The sequence below is a fragment of the Simochromis diagramma genome, unplaced genomic scaffold, assembly GCF_900408965.1.
Source record: "Simochromis diagramma unplaced genomic scaffold, fSimDia1.1 OVJJ01000567.1, whole genome shotgun sequence".
NCBI lineage: Eukaryota > Metazoa > Chordata > Actinopteri > Cichliformes > Cichlidae > Simochromis > Simochromis diagramma.
The window spans coordinates 549510-563879 of record NW_024386973.1 but is presented as its reverse complement, the minus strand read 5'-3'; the positions used below and the strand labels follow the sequence as shown (position 1 = coordinate 563879).

The following is a 14370-nucleotide window of genomic DNA, read 5'->3' as shown; positions in this document are numbered from 1 at the left end:
ACTTGCAGTGACTGCTTAATGACTTCTGAATGCAGCATTAATGCGCTCGCCGTCGCTGTGTTAGATTTCTGATGGCGAGAATCAGCAGCAGCTTTAACGATATTTCACTGCAGCCAAATTTACACTCGGCCGTCCCCAGAGACCCACGGAGCCTGCAGAGAGTTAGTCAGCATTTAAACTCTGAACACAGAAACGCTACGAGGAGAACACCGAGAGGAGGACGCACTGCTGTTAGCAGAGACGAGGATCCTGAGCCGTCATCAGTTCCCAGGTAATCTGTGAACACCTGGCTGACGACCGCACTCGCTGCCTACCTGTAGAAGTGAGCTTTGATGCGCTCCTTGATCAGCCAGAGAGGATGATGGGATTGGTTGTGGAGGTTGCGGCCCACCTTTTCCAAGATCTTTGGAGTGACGTTGGTGAAGTCATCACGCGGGTATGACTGGCCTAACACCTGCACCGAGTCCTGACCAATCACAGACTGAGGGGCGTGGCCCTTCGTGCTCAGCCGTCTCCATGACGCTGCGCAGCCATTAGGCCAGAACTCTGACAGGAGGTGGCGAAGAAGAGGGCGGGGCCAAGGCTGAAGATAAGGGAGGGCTGACGGGGCGAATATCATGATGACAAATCCATGAAGCTGCAAGGACAAAACAAGGTCAATAAAATATGTGGAAAATGTTGGTTTCATGTTATAAACACATCAAAAAAGCCACAAACATCAGCTGTAGTTTTATCGCCATGAAAACGTCACCTGAAAAACGCGAAGGACGTTTGTTTAAAGGTCTGTTTGTGTTTCGACAGCCTGGAAAGCAACGAGGAAATAAACTAGGGAAAAAAAGAGACGTCGCCAGGCAACAAGGTCACCTAGAGATGGAAGATGTTGCACTTTTGATCGCACCGGTCGCCTGGTGGGAGGCAACCAGTCTCCAAACAGCTGCTGCTAAACACAGATCATCTACACATTGCAACAATCTGTTTGTGGCGATGGGCGTGGCCTGTCTGTCTCCTCTGCAGTAGGCTGCGAGTGTGCAACACTGCACGATGACTGCACAGGTTGCCTCTCACCTGGCAGCCCGTCTCCAAACAGTCGCAGTCCGACTTTGACTGAGATCAGTCTGAGGTGCAATAACTGCAGTCTCATTTATAAACACAGCCAGGCTGCAGCGTTGCAATCAATCTGAGGCAGTTTGTGGTGATCAGACTCTCGGGGAAACTATAACAACTATAACATCATAGCTGTTGATTTTTCAGATCCATCTGCAGTCAGAGTCGGAGTGAATCTCAGCAGGTACTGGACTTTGACAGGACTGCCTCTTCCCTTCCTATTCCTGTTAAACTGATAATAATAATAATATGTAATCATATGCCATCAGCGTATTGAAATCAGCTTTCCTGGGGCTGTGTTGGGGCACTAAAGGGCAGCAAAACTCCTAAAGATGCTCAATTTCTGAATGAGCAGGGACGGAATCACGTGTTTCTCCATCTGATTACTCATATTTGCTTCTCTTAAGGTCTGCTTAGGTCTCGGCCGACTCCTGAGGTAAATATCTGTCTCTTCAGCTCATAAATGCTCCGCCGTGTTCACCCGCTCCTCTCTGACTGCGACTGCCTGCTGTTTGCTGCCGGGTTCAGGTGTTCGCCGATCAATCAAAGAGGCTTCAGTCTCCGAATTTATCATTTGCGGTGAAAAGGGCGGGGAGGGAAATGAGGAGGACGTGAATCAGAAGCGTAAAAATAAAACGGCAGCGTCTCAGCGGAGGTCAGATCAGGTGAGCGCTGCGGCTGCCGGCTTCATTTATAATTGCACTAATGGACAAACATCGAAAACAGCAAAGGTTAAAACGAGGCGCCATCCTTTTACTGCTTTCCATCATTTATCCTCTGACAGGAGGCGACACAATCGCCCTTTTACCCACACCCCTCAAATATTTGTGCACACACACACACACACACACACACACACACACACACACACACACACACACACACACACACACACACACACACACACACACACACACACACTCTTGAGGAGCATCCCTGAATAAGACAAAGGGTGTTGCATTGCAGTGGCATTGCAGCAGAAAGGATTATTGTTCCTAAATCCAAGAAGCTTTTTACCTTTCCTCTGCAGCTGGTGTCATATTATACTGAACCGTACAGGCCAGCACGGAGGTCACACACACACACACACACACACACACACACACACACGCGCACACACACGCACACACAAACCTGTTTCTTCCAGAAAACACATCTCAAGGTTATTCTGACTTTAACAGGATGATGGAGTCGAGAGGTATTACTCTGAGGTGACACAGCCTGAATCGCCCACAGGCTTCACCGTTCATCACGCCAGACAGTACCAAACAAAGATTGAATAAAAGCCGACAAATCAACAAATTCTTCCTCAGAGGGGCATTAATATATTCGGTAAAGGTCACGGCAGCTCGACCATGATTTGTCTTGTACACACTGTTCATAATTTGTTTGAAAACTGGCGCTAAAGGAAAGGTTATGCAAAGACCAGAACAGACGTCCTTTCTGTGGAGCTTTAATGTGTTTGTGGGCTTTACTGTCAGCGTCATAGATATTAATACACTTCTGTGAACTGAAACATTAAGCCTGAGGGGCAAAGAGAGGAAAACAAGCATCAGTTTAATGATGGGAGGTCAGTGTGGGTCCAACCTGAAATGGTTTGCCTCATATTTGTCCTCAGACGGTCAAGGCTTCAAGGACAAATGATCAAGAAGTTAACATCTGACATGTGGAGTCCCTCAGGGCAGCGTTTCGGGTCCTCTTATGTTTCTATTACATGTTTTAATAACGTGGAATCTGTAATTCATAAATTACTTTCTGGATGTCTGTGTGAGCTTTACTGATGACAACACTTAGTTATTACTCTAACAGCATTAATATATACTGCCCTGTCCACTCTGCTGCTGTGACAATGTGAACAACTCTGTGACGAATAAGGGCATCTTACCTCATCTTAAACCACACAGTTAGACTAAGCTGTTGAAGGAGGTAGCTGCTGAGCAGGTTCACCTCCACAGTCCAGGCCAGCAACAATCTTTGCAAGACCAGAAACTAAAAAGCCTGTCTTGTTCAGCATCAGCGATGGACGTAGAGGACGCCACCCTCTGGGTTACTGCATCCTGTTCTCAAGTCTCGAGGTGAGTGTTTTCCCCATATCAGTGTTTTGAAATTGGAGGGGAATTTAACGGTGACACCAAACACTCATTGGCTAACGACGTGTCAATTTAAAGTCATTAACCAACGAGCCTACCCTGGATAATCCTCCTTTCTGAAGCCCGACCACAGGTATCGCCTTCAAACCTGGAAACTACGTCCATGTTTTAACTGCTTATGTTCACAAACACCAATGACTTAAATGTACTGAACTCTTCCCATTCCCAATAACTTCTGATATCTTTTTAAGCTCCTCCTACTCTGTGACCTGTTTGGGGTCAGCATCAGGTTCAGATCCACTTCCTCACAGGTCATTTTGACCTGTTTGGCAAACACTAAAAGAAATGTTATAACAAATGAAGTGTTAGAGACTTGATTTGAAAAGCAGCATCTTCCAGCTTCAGCCTAGCTCTGACTCGACCCAGACCAGGTTTAGTCAGTGATACTTTCCCGATCACTGAAATGCAACATGTCATAGAAAGTCCAGGTCGGCCATTCGATCAAGTCACTTTAATAACATCCTGATATTTGCACTGATTGGTTTTTGTTACACTGATTTTATCATTTTCTTTTGTTCTATTAGGTTTACTGAGCTTCATAAAGATACTCTCTTGCATTATACCAAAGCTTTGAAACAGCTTTTTACTGATTTATTGATCAATGCCACACGCTGGAGTAAAATGAGTAAAATCTTCAATCTCTCTGTGGACCTGAGAGAAACGTGAAGGCGTCTGTCATCCTTCTGACTAAAGGTCATGTGACCTATCCAGTCGCCCTGCAGTGGGCGTACCTGCCACTGTCCCTCTGTGGGGGTTCAGTCTAATGATTTTTAAGACACAACACCTCCATCTTTCTTCTCTCAAGCGTCACTCTGAAAATGTGTCCAAAACTTGCCTCCGTCTCAGCTTCCGTCTCTTCCTTTTTCCTCTCGTCGGAGCTGACCTTCCTAGCATGCGATCAGCACCATATGCCTGTTCCCATGGCGCCAAATGCCGCCGCTACACATGCACATATGAGCGCCCACACACACGGACACACATGTAGAGTAAATACACATGGTTTATGTAATAAACTGCAGAGCTGGCATTAAGCTGCAGTTACCACAGACGGATGGAAACACGAGGCGCTTTACGGACCGCCGGCTGAACGAAAGTTTGCAGCTTCCAGAGAAGGAAATAAATTATTGTGATTTTAGAATATTTCTGGAGTTATAAACAACATTACACAACGCTTTGGTAGTGCCTCCGATTTTTGACTGTGGCAAAAAGAAATCCATCATAATCATATTAGTGTAACAGCATCAGCAAGTGTGAAAATGAAGAATCATCCCCAACGAGAAGATTGTCAGAAGATCAGAACCAATCGATGAAAACAACGATGGACACACTTCCTGTTGGGCTCATGAGCTTTGTGAGGCTGTTGTTTCAGCTTTTTTAATCTGGCTGTGACGGTCTGAAGTTTGGAAGAGTTCAAAGGTCTCAGCAAAACCTCAAAGAGCTCCCTGTAGGTGGAGGAGGAGGTGGGGTTGGTGGATGGGTCAACCAAACATCAGACTGTAACGTTCGTGTTTCTTCATTTCCTTTATGTTTTAATATCACTTCAATCTTCAGCCTTTACAAAACAAAAAGCTGCTCTTAGTTTCTATTTCAGGTTACACACCTGAGTGACCTTTGAGTGAGGTCAAAGGTCACTCATCATAGTGACCAAATGAATATACCCGAGAGCAGAGAGAGGAAGAGAGAGACTCTAAAGAAGGAAAGGATTTTTTAAAACAGAGTCGAGAAGTCGAGCAAAGCAAAACATTAGATCAGATCAAATTTTAATGAGTCCTGTGGCAGAGCGGCTGTGTACGGGTAAACACGCCGCTCTGCTCGCAGCTCCATGTTCGTTCACCCCGAGCCGTGTCCAAACACACACACAGATTAGGATGTTTAACAGCTGGAGTCGGTGTGTCTGAGAAGACTCTGACACGGCTGTTGACCTTCTGGAACATTTAATTTGGGAAAACAGGATGGAGAGAGTGCCAGGAACTTGTTCCCCCGAGCAGATGATTTCAGGGAAACGATGATTCCCTCCAGCTCGGAGGTGTTTACCCAATAAGACTTCTGTTTAAACCCAGATGTTTCCCACGACGCCGTGAGTCGTCGTCCTTTTTGTCTCATGCGAAGAGCACAGAGATCACAAAGCTGCTGAGTTTATTCCTCCAGAGCTGCAGATTTTCCCCACTTTGACTTTTTCTAACCCTCCAGACTCTCAGTGCACACTGGGACAGACTCCAAGTCCTCCGTCTCAGACTGCAGTGGGTATCTGCAGTCCTCCCTTTGACGTGGAGGTCCTCTATGAGGTGCAGCAGGTGGAGGACTGGCTTTAGAGTGAGGGTTGCTGTCGCAAACTAAAACGGTCGAGAGTGTGCCTGAAGGATCCATCCACCCACCAACGTCCTGTCACTCATCGAGCCAAAATCGGGATCAGTCGAAACGACCCTCCACCCACAGGAGGAGCAGATTGATGAGGGTCAGGCGGAGGTTTGGTGGACCTGCTGAGATGCCCGATTCACAAATGTGCTTGTCACAAACAATCTCTGATTTCCTGACGTACTCAAGCTTTCATTACTTTCACATGCAGAGGCCTGCGATGTCCACGTGCAATCAAGAGACTTGGACAAACTCTTTAGCCGAGTCCCAGCAGAGGGAGGCGTGTATTCAAACACCCTTTTTCCAAATTCAGCACAGGCTTCAGAAGAAGGAACACGTACTGAAACAACAAAAATAACTTCCCACACGTCTTTTTCTGAGCAAGGCTTAAGGTTCAGACCAAGATTAGTCTTTTAAAGATGAGCACATGAGTGGCTGAGTCAAAGGAGAGCGTCCAATCTGTGTGCGGCGGTGGGTAAAAACCGTTTCCACACTCCGCTGTTTCTTTAATAAATGAACAAATAAAGTATCCAACAAGAGAAATGTGACAAATTACTGTTGCAGATAAAATGTGTGGCGATGGAGGAAGTGAAACATGATTCATCATGTGTGAAAGTTGCTGAGAAATTCCCTTGTTTGGCTGCCAGTAAGTTGTTCTGACTAACCAGCATCGGGCTGCAGCCAACGGTGAAGCTGTGATGTGACTTCTGAAGCTGCCAGCTGAAGAAAGGTGGCAAGAGAGACGGCGCCAAGGACGCGCTGCGGCGCTCCGTCCAAACACGACAAGAAAGGGAAAAAAGTCCAACGCGCGTCAGAAAGTCGGAGAAAAGAAGTCTGGATGTGACAAAAAACGAAGACAGCGGGAAACACGGCGCCTCAGACAAACCCGACGGGCGCCGAGGTTACAGTGTCACGTGAACACGCACGCGCAGGCGCACGTGATGAAACGGACGTCAGTCAGACGTGAAGTTCAGCGCCGTGCGAGTGACACGAAGACGTAAAGCGACACACAAACGCACACAGAGGCGTTCTCCAGCAGCGGCTTTAGTGCAGAGGGATTCATTCAGCCTGTAAAAAGTGACGCCGTGATGGAGAGAGGCGGTAAATTACACACTGCAGAGGGAGAGAGGAGCAGGGAGAGGCCTGCAGGCACAGAGACGTGCTGTACCTGACCTGTACGAGCAGGAACCGCTCTGTGCGCACGGATAGGACATAAATTCATCCAGCAAACGTCCATCCGAGGCAGGACGCTCTGGGACCTCAGCTAAACCGAGGCTGCGCTTAAAGGTGAGAGAAATTCAACTTCTGCAGACGGCAGAGTGGTCAGCAGCCAATCAAATCACCATTTGAGAATATCCTGAAAGAGCGAGGCAATGAAGTTCAACACTGAGGAGAATGAAAGGCTGTTTAGGAAAGTTACAGGCGAATAGCATCCATCCATTTTCTGCTGCAGCCGCCTCCTCCAGAAGAAGGAGGCCCTGATGCTGCAGGGCCTCCTCCTGGTAGGACATGCCTCAGCTAGGAGGCCTTCTAATCAAATACCCAAACCATCTAACTGCCTCCTTTTGATGTGGAGGAGTAGTGGCTCTATTTTGAGCTCCTCTGAAAAGATCGAGCTCCTCATCCAGTCCAAGGCGGAGCCCAGACTCCCTTCAGAGGAAACTAATTTCTGCTACTTTGGTCTGATTTGGTTTGATCTCATTGTTATGGTCACTACACAGAGCTGGAGGTGAGCATAGGAACGTAGCTGTAGAGGTTAATCTACAGCAGCATCACTGCCGTTCCCATTCACAGGCTAATGCTAACTGCTAATGCAACCAGCTGGCCAAGCGTTCATTTAAATCCTGTTTAATCCAAACCCTGCTGCATATACAGGAGCCTGAGTGATCACTTTAGGCCAGCAGGACAGTTTTTATTATTCCTGTGCAGAAACCAAAGATGGAGACAGAGACAGCAGTCAAAGTCAGAGGAGTGGAATATTTTTGCATCAAACACAAACCAACACAGTGACATTACCAACACTAAAAATGTAAATTAGCCAACTGAAGACGTTTGATTCAGGTCCGGCTGTATCTAAATAAAACTATAAGTATATGTTGTACACGTCTGAGGACAGCTTGCATGTAAACAGGTGCTTACACTCAGGGACCTTTTGACGTCTGGCACGTCCCCGAATTCATTTATCTATTTGTTTCTGTACGAGTCTGTGTGTGCGTCCGTACTGTGTGTGTCAACGTTAATGAGAGGACGAAGGTTATTTTTAAAGGTTAAACTTCACAGTGACGGCCTGATGGTGGTAGCCGTAGGCGGGAGGGCTCCGGGGCAATGATGGCGTCTTTCCCAATTATTGACCTGTTTTGTTTCCTCTGCAGGAAATGAACAGAAGTCATGTGATGTCCTCTGAAGTGATGGAAACCCGATGGCGTGTGAATGAGCAGGTGGCTTCTCTCTCGCCGCCTCTGCAGGAGCATCAGTGTCACTCGCCCCCTCCCATCAGAGGGAGTCCCTCTCTGGCACTGTGACCACTTCCTGCGGCTCACGTCTGTCTTCCTGTTCACGACACACACAACTCACTCGTCAGCACAGACAGTTACACAACCTGGGACGCCCGCCTCTCGCCGTTATTCTCCCTGAATGAAGTGCAGAGTGGTGACGGTTTAACGCAGTAAAAATACACATCGATTAACATGTTTTATGAGCCGTAGAGGAGCATTAAACTCACTTCTATCCTTATAATGACAGAGTTTTAAAGATGTTACCCTGTGATGCATGACTATATGATTTTTTTTTTATGTCTACAGTAAATTATGCACCCAATAATGGACTAAGTATATCATTTTTATCTTACTTTGTAGAGACTAAACCTTCTAGGCTAGTCTACTGCCATGATAAACGTGCACTTTAACATTTTCTTCATGTATTACTAACTATTTTAATGCAATAAGATCTTCCCCGAATCTCTCGGCTGCCTCCAACAGCCTGTGGAGTCTTTTCTGTACGATGCACAATAAATTTGAGTGAAGGGTTAGACACTCGTACCCACTCAGAACACCTCTATTTCCCTTTTTAGCTCCAACAGTTAGCAACACTAGCTAGTATTAGCTTAGAAATAGAGTTCACTAATCACAAATGTCACGAAATGACACACAAGAGGACAAAAGGCCGTCTTTATTGCGCCTGATGTTAGCTAACATCAGGTTAGCTAACATCAGGCACAGCAGCTAAGTTAAAGCTAGCCGGCAAACTCGGATACAATTGGCTAGCTACTTTCAGCAGCTAAACTGATCCATGACACATATTTCAACTAAACTACACAAGATTTTAGACATCAGTGGCAGAAAGCAAAGATGTGTAAGTAACACTTGCTTTCCAAAGTAACAGCCAACATGGTGGCAGTTAGCCAGCTAGCTGTAAATTAGCTATGCAGCATCTATCTGACACTGATGGAACTTTACATCCAAGTCAGCTTTGCTATTACTGCACTAACACTGAGGTATACACCAAACTCACCACTTCAGCAGGTATCAGGTGTTCAGCTGCTTGCTAACACAAATATCTAATCAGCTAATCACATGGCACCAACTCAGGAGTTGCTAAAGTTTAAACATCAGAATGGAAAGAAATGGGATTTCAGTTACTTTGAACGTTGTATGGTTGTTGATCCCAGATGAGCTCGACAGAGTACTGCAGGGATTTACGGACACAACCGTCTCTAGGGTTTACAGAGGATCGTTCAACGCCTTTCTGCTAAAAACAGGAAACTGAGGTTACAATTCACACAGCTCACCAAACGCCGCCCGGCTTGATGAGTTTTTGCTGCGACATTCAGATAGTAAAACTGGTTTTAAAACATGATGATGAGCTCACGGCACTCAAATGGCCTCCAAATTCACCAGACCTCAGGAACCTTTGGGCTGTGGTGCAGCAGGAGATTCGTATCACAAATGCAGCAAACAAATGTGCATCAGCTCTGTGAGGCTGTTGTGCCAACATGGACCCAAATCCCTGAGGAGCGTTTCCAGCTCCTCACTGAATGGCATGAATAATTAATGCAGCTCTGACATACAGTTCATACGATAGAGCGAGACTTCAGGACAGTGTGGCGCGACTCACTGCTCAGGTTCGTGCTTCCTGAACACAATGTGTGTGTTCTTTAGCAATAATAGGTTGTAAGCTTTATGGATCATGTATCTGCAGCAAGTTTCAAATCTTCTCAAGTTAATTATCACAGAAACGCAGTGAAACCTGGATCTGCCCGAGGGAAACGAGCCCGCCCAAACTCTGATGGATGGTTCAGAAAACGCTCGTGAATCATTTCAGATTTGTAGCATCCTGTCGAGTTTAATCCACCTTCCTTCGTTTCAGTCCGACTTCCAGCTTCACACTGTTGTGTTTACATTTGATCTGTCCTCGTATCGGCTTAATAAATCCCCCGCGAGGCGCTCTGAGTCATGCTGACCTGTATGAATGTGTTATACTAATAAAGTTTGACTGATTGATAAAGTTTTTCATGTGCGCGTGGTTCTGCTGCTGCTGAGGAACGCCGGTTATTTCATGACCTGCGGTGTGAAGGAGGACAGTTATCTGCCTGACACGCTGTATATATGCAGCCATAAAGCAGCGCGACTGCAGCATCTATGCATCAGAGTGTGTGTGTGTGTGTGTGTGTGTGTGTGTGTGTGTGTGTGTGTGTGTGTGTGTGTGTGTGTGTGTGTGTGTGTGTCATGATAAGTGTGCCTGTGGGGCGGCCGGGCTGCAGCAGGATTTACAGGCGCTGTAGTCGATACAGCAACGTTTATTTAAAACAGCACGTCCCGGAACGACCCCGCATCCATCTTCACTCCTCCTCCTCCTCCTCCCCAAGCTTCTCTTTAACCCCCCTACACTGTCACCTCGTCCTCCTCCTCCTCCATCTTTGTTGCATCTGTTGAAGCAGCACCCCACACACAGTGCTCACAAAGGCTAAAGGTTCGCTTGATTTATAGATGCTAGAGCAGAAGTGAGCTGTCAGGAGAGGCTAACAAGAAAAACAAAATAAAACTGATGGTCTGGGAAGTAAAATGTGCCTCCAAACTGCTTTGTTTTAAACTGAGATAAACAACAAACCGCTGCTCACGCCACAGAGTGTGGAAACAAGGACGTAGCCACCGTGCAAATATTAGCAAACGCTCCCCTTAAAAGCTTTCAGCTTGATTTCAACACCATCGTAGCTTTTTGAAGGTCCCACGTATGAGGCTGCGGTAAAGTTCTTATCATAATAATAACAATAATAATGGATTGGATTTATATAGCGCTTTTCAAGGCACCCAAAGCGCTTTACAATGCCACTATTCATTCACTCTCGCATTCACACACTGGTGGAGGCAGCTACAGTTGTAGCCACAGCCATAGATTTAGCATCACGGTTGTATTTAAAACACAGCCTATAGCCACTGTGACATCAGCAAGGAGCAGATGGCCGAGTTGATTAAACTCCACCGAGACAGCGGTGACGCTAATCAGAAAGATAGACCGTCACATTTCACATTTACTTCCGGCCGACCCGACCTTCTGAGGACCCGGCCCACGTAGACCGCGAAGGCCGGGTCCTCAGGAGGATGCAGCCCATGAATTTGGACACGATTAAAACTCTGGAACAAACGGGAAGCATTCCAGTCTTTCCTTTATTAATCTATAAAAATAAATAAACATACAATAAATACACAATGACGTTTGGTTTGCTGTTAGCCAAATTTAGGTTACTTGTGTTGGTTTGGTACTGATAGTTTTTAAAAGCATTAGCTAACTCATTGGCTAATGCTAACTGAATATCCAGACAATGTGATTGGTCAGTTGCAGCACTGACCCTGGACAACACTACAATGATGGTGTAGGAAAAACGCCAACACATCGGATCACGCCCATAACGCTGCCATCACCATGTTACAGATGATGTGATACGCTTCATATCAGGAGCCGTTTGTCACTCTGCAGTTCTTCTTCTCAGCGTAACCAGAGGTTTGCACTGTGAGACTGTCACTACTGCACAGTACTGCAGCTCAGCATCCATCATCCTGTTTGTTCTTCCTCTCCTGCAGTCTGCTGTCGTCTCTGCTCACACAGACACTCTCTTCTCTGCAGCGACAGAAACTTTACTTTTATTCTGAGTCCAGTTAAACGAGGGGAGACGCTCGGGAGAAGCTGCCTTCACCACACTGAGTATGATGGAAGAAAAAGGAGAAAAAGTCTCCTCCAGCTTCCTGTTTCCCACCTGAACCAGTCACATGACTGAAACCAGCTTTGAAGAACAGACGTCCAGTTAAACCTGCGTCAGCTTTAATCATGGCTTTAAAAACCCTTTCCAGCAGCCTCCGGGTCACTGCGGCACTGCAGGAAACACCTGAAACACCTGAGCAGTGCCGGCTTCATGTGAGGGAGTTTGTGAATGAAACAGCAGCGGAGCTCGTAGACGAGCATTATTTATCCTCCCTGATTTATTTGTTTTCATTGTAATACTCCTTTTTTCCTTCTCATCGTTCATTAATATTACATGGAGGCTCTGTGCCGTCGGCAAACTCTTTGTCTTCATGGAAATCCAGTCCGGCAGCGGCAGCTCGGAGCTTCTTTATGAATGTAAGAGGCCGGTCGGTCGGTCGGTGCATCGATCGGTCGGAGCCATCGCTGTCCTGAGGGACAGCGAGGGCCGATCCGAATCAATCATCCTCTGCTGTGGCAGCTCAAAGCTCGGTTTTTCTCCCCCGATCTGTCAGATTCAGCAAACAGCAGCTGGAATATGTGGAGCCGGCAAAACACAAAGTTAACTGAAGTTCCCGTACAGCAGGCCGACGACCTTCACTGCCAGAGCCGGAAATATCTGCACGGAGTCAGAAGACCTGAAGCTTATGACAGCGACAGAGTCTATCCAGCTCACAGGCCACCACAGTCCAGAGGACGCCACAAACACCACCGTGAACATGGACTAAGCCCATCGGGTGACCGGCGCCATGCTGTCAGTCGGATGTGTTTATCAGCGTGTAGCTGCAGAGCCCTGCAGGACACCGAGTCCGACCTGTGCTGCTGCAGATACGCCCAGCTGCACGAACTTTAGCAAGAAACTAAACTTTTAGCAAAATAAAGACAAAAATAATGCAGGTTGAGTTTAATTTGACTGAAGTCTCAGAGCAGATGGAGCTCATCAAACAAATCTCTCACACGAGGATTCGTCCACGCTAGCCCCCGAGGTTCAGCTAGGTTTCTTTTCTTAATTTAGTGCTTGGGTGGCACATTTTTAAAGAACATATATAAAGAACTGCGGCTGTTGCAGCTGTTGCAGCATGCGCAGTGGTTAAATGTAAACAAACTCTTTTTATTATCCTACTTCTTAAAGTTCATGAATGCAACAGAAACACGAAGATGAGGCATTACTGTCAGGAGTATGCAAAGTAAAATATGATCACCCACGATGCACTGCAGCGTCGCCACACGTGGAGAAACATGATTTACTAACCCTAACCCACTGGCGTGCTTTAGGCCTCAGACCTGGAGACTGGTCAACAGCCAGTATTGTTCCCTTACTGGTTTTGACTGGTTACTGGAGGTTGCTGGCAATCAGTGTCAAACTGATGGCTAAAGGCCCATTCAAGATCTACCTGGTAACCACTGGTTACTAGGGAAACACGGGTGTTCCGCAACCGCTACCTGCAACCATCAAAACCCTCTATTGGTTGCTAGGGGGTGCTCTTTGCCTTCAAAGTAAAAGTGGTGCCTTTTCAAATGTGTAGTTTATCGTAGAAATGCAACTTAAAGAGGCGCCATGTTCGGTGCTGTGGGCGTGGCTCGTTTAGCCATCAGACACACAACAGTGTACAGCAGTACGGGCTACAGTGTCTCCATCTGCGCTCCCTGCCGCCATCATGGACCGACTGGGCAGTTCCAACGTTCTGAGCTAACAGACCAACGTGAGGGGGCGCCCCTGCTGAACCCTCAGACTGGGAACTCTGGACCACTGAATTCTCACTTCAAGTCAAACATGATGTCAAATAATCAAGATTTCAATCAAGACAAAATCAGAATGATGATTATTTTGTGACCCAATCAGGTGGCGTGGCTTTGGATCCCTGGGCGAGCCGAGTCCAAGACAAAACATCTCATCTCTCTGTGCCGCCCGCTCGAGCGGAGAAACCTGTACGGCTTAAATGTAATTGAGATGAAAGGTGTTTGTAATATTGACGCTTTCTGCCTCAGAACGTTCAATAATTCAGCGCCGACAGCAGCTCGCTTTAAAGTCGCTCTGATCGCTCAGGTTCTCACATTCACTGGTAAAAATAACTTTGGATGGAGCTTCACCTCTGACTGCAGGACGACCTGAAACACCGACCACCTGTGAGTGTGTGTGTGTGTGTGTGTGTGTGTGTGTGTGTGTGTGTGTGTGTGTGTGTGTGTGTGTGTGTGTGTGAGAGAGAGAGACAGGAAGTGTGTAGGCGTGAGAATCCTGGCTGCGATACAGTAAACATATGCTGGGGAGACACTGGAAAGATTGCAAATTGGAAATTGAAACTATGCTGCAAACACACAGACACACACACACACACACACACACACACACACACACACAGGGAGGGGTTTTTAGCCAATTTCTGCGCTTTGCAATTCATATCTGCCGTGTTTGGGGATTTGATGGAGGCAGACGTTTAGCTGTCACCCACACACGGCGGCGTCCTCTGGGTGTGACGGCAGGCAGGAATCTGCTCGCTGATAATTACACAGTATTGGCACGACGCTG

At 46.8% G+C, this 14370-nt stretch overlaps 1 protein-coding gene across 5 annotated transcripts in view; it reads right to left on the bottom strand.

Moving 5' to 3' along the window:
* The window catches only part of fars2 (phenylalanyl-tRNA synthetase 2, mitochondrial), a 129372-nt gene that overhangs the window by 94396 nt on the left and 20606 nt on the right, over nucleotides 1-14370 (bottom strand). For 3 of the 5 annotated variants that reach the window (XM_040039503.1, XM_040039500.1, XM_040039499.1), the window contains one exon: nucleotides 315-637. In XM_040039503.1, the coding sequence (XP_039895437.1) occupies nucleotides 315-619 (305 nt within the window). In that variant the 5' untranslated portion in view covers nucleotides 620-637. Of the gene's footprint in view, nucleotides 1-314; nucleotides 638-5633; nucleotides 5647-7961; nucleotides 10299-14370 lie in introns of those variants that run through there. The other 2 variants (XM_040039502.1, XM_040039501.1) reach the window with 2 other exon arrangements.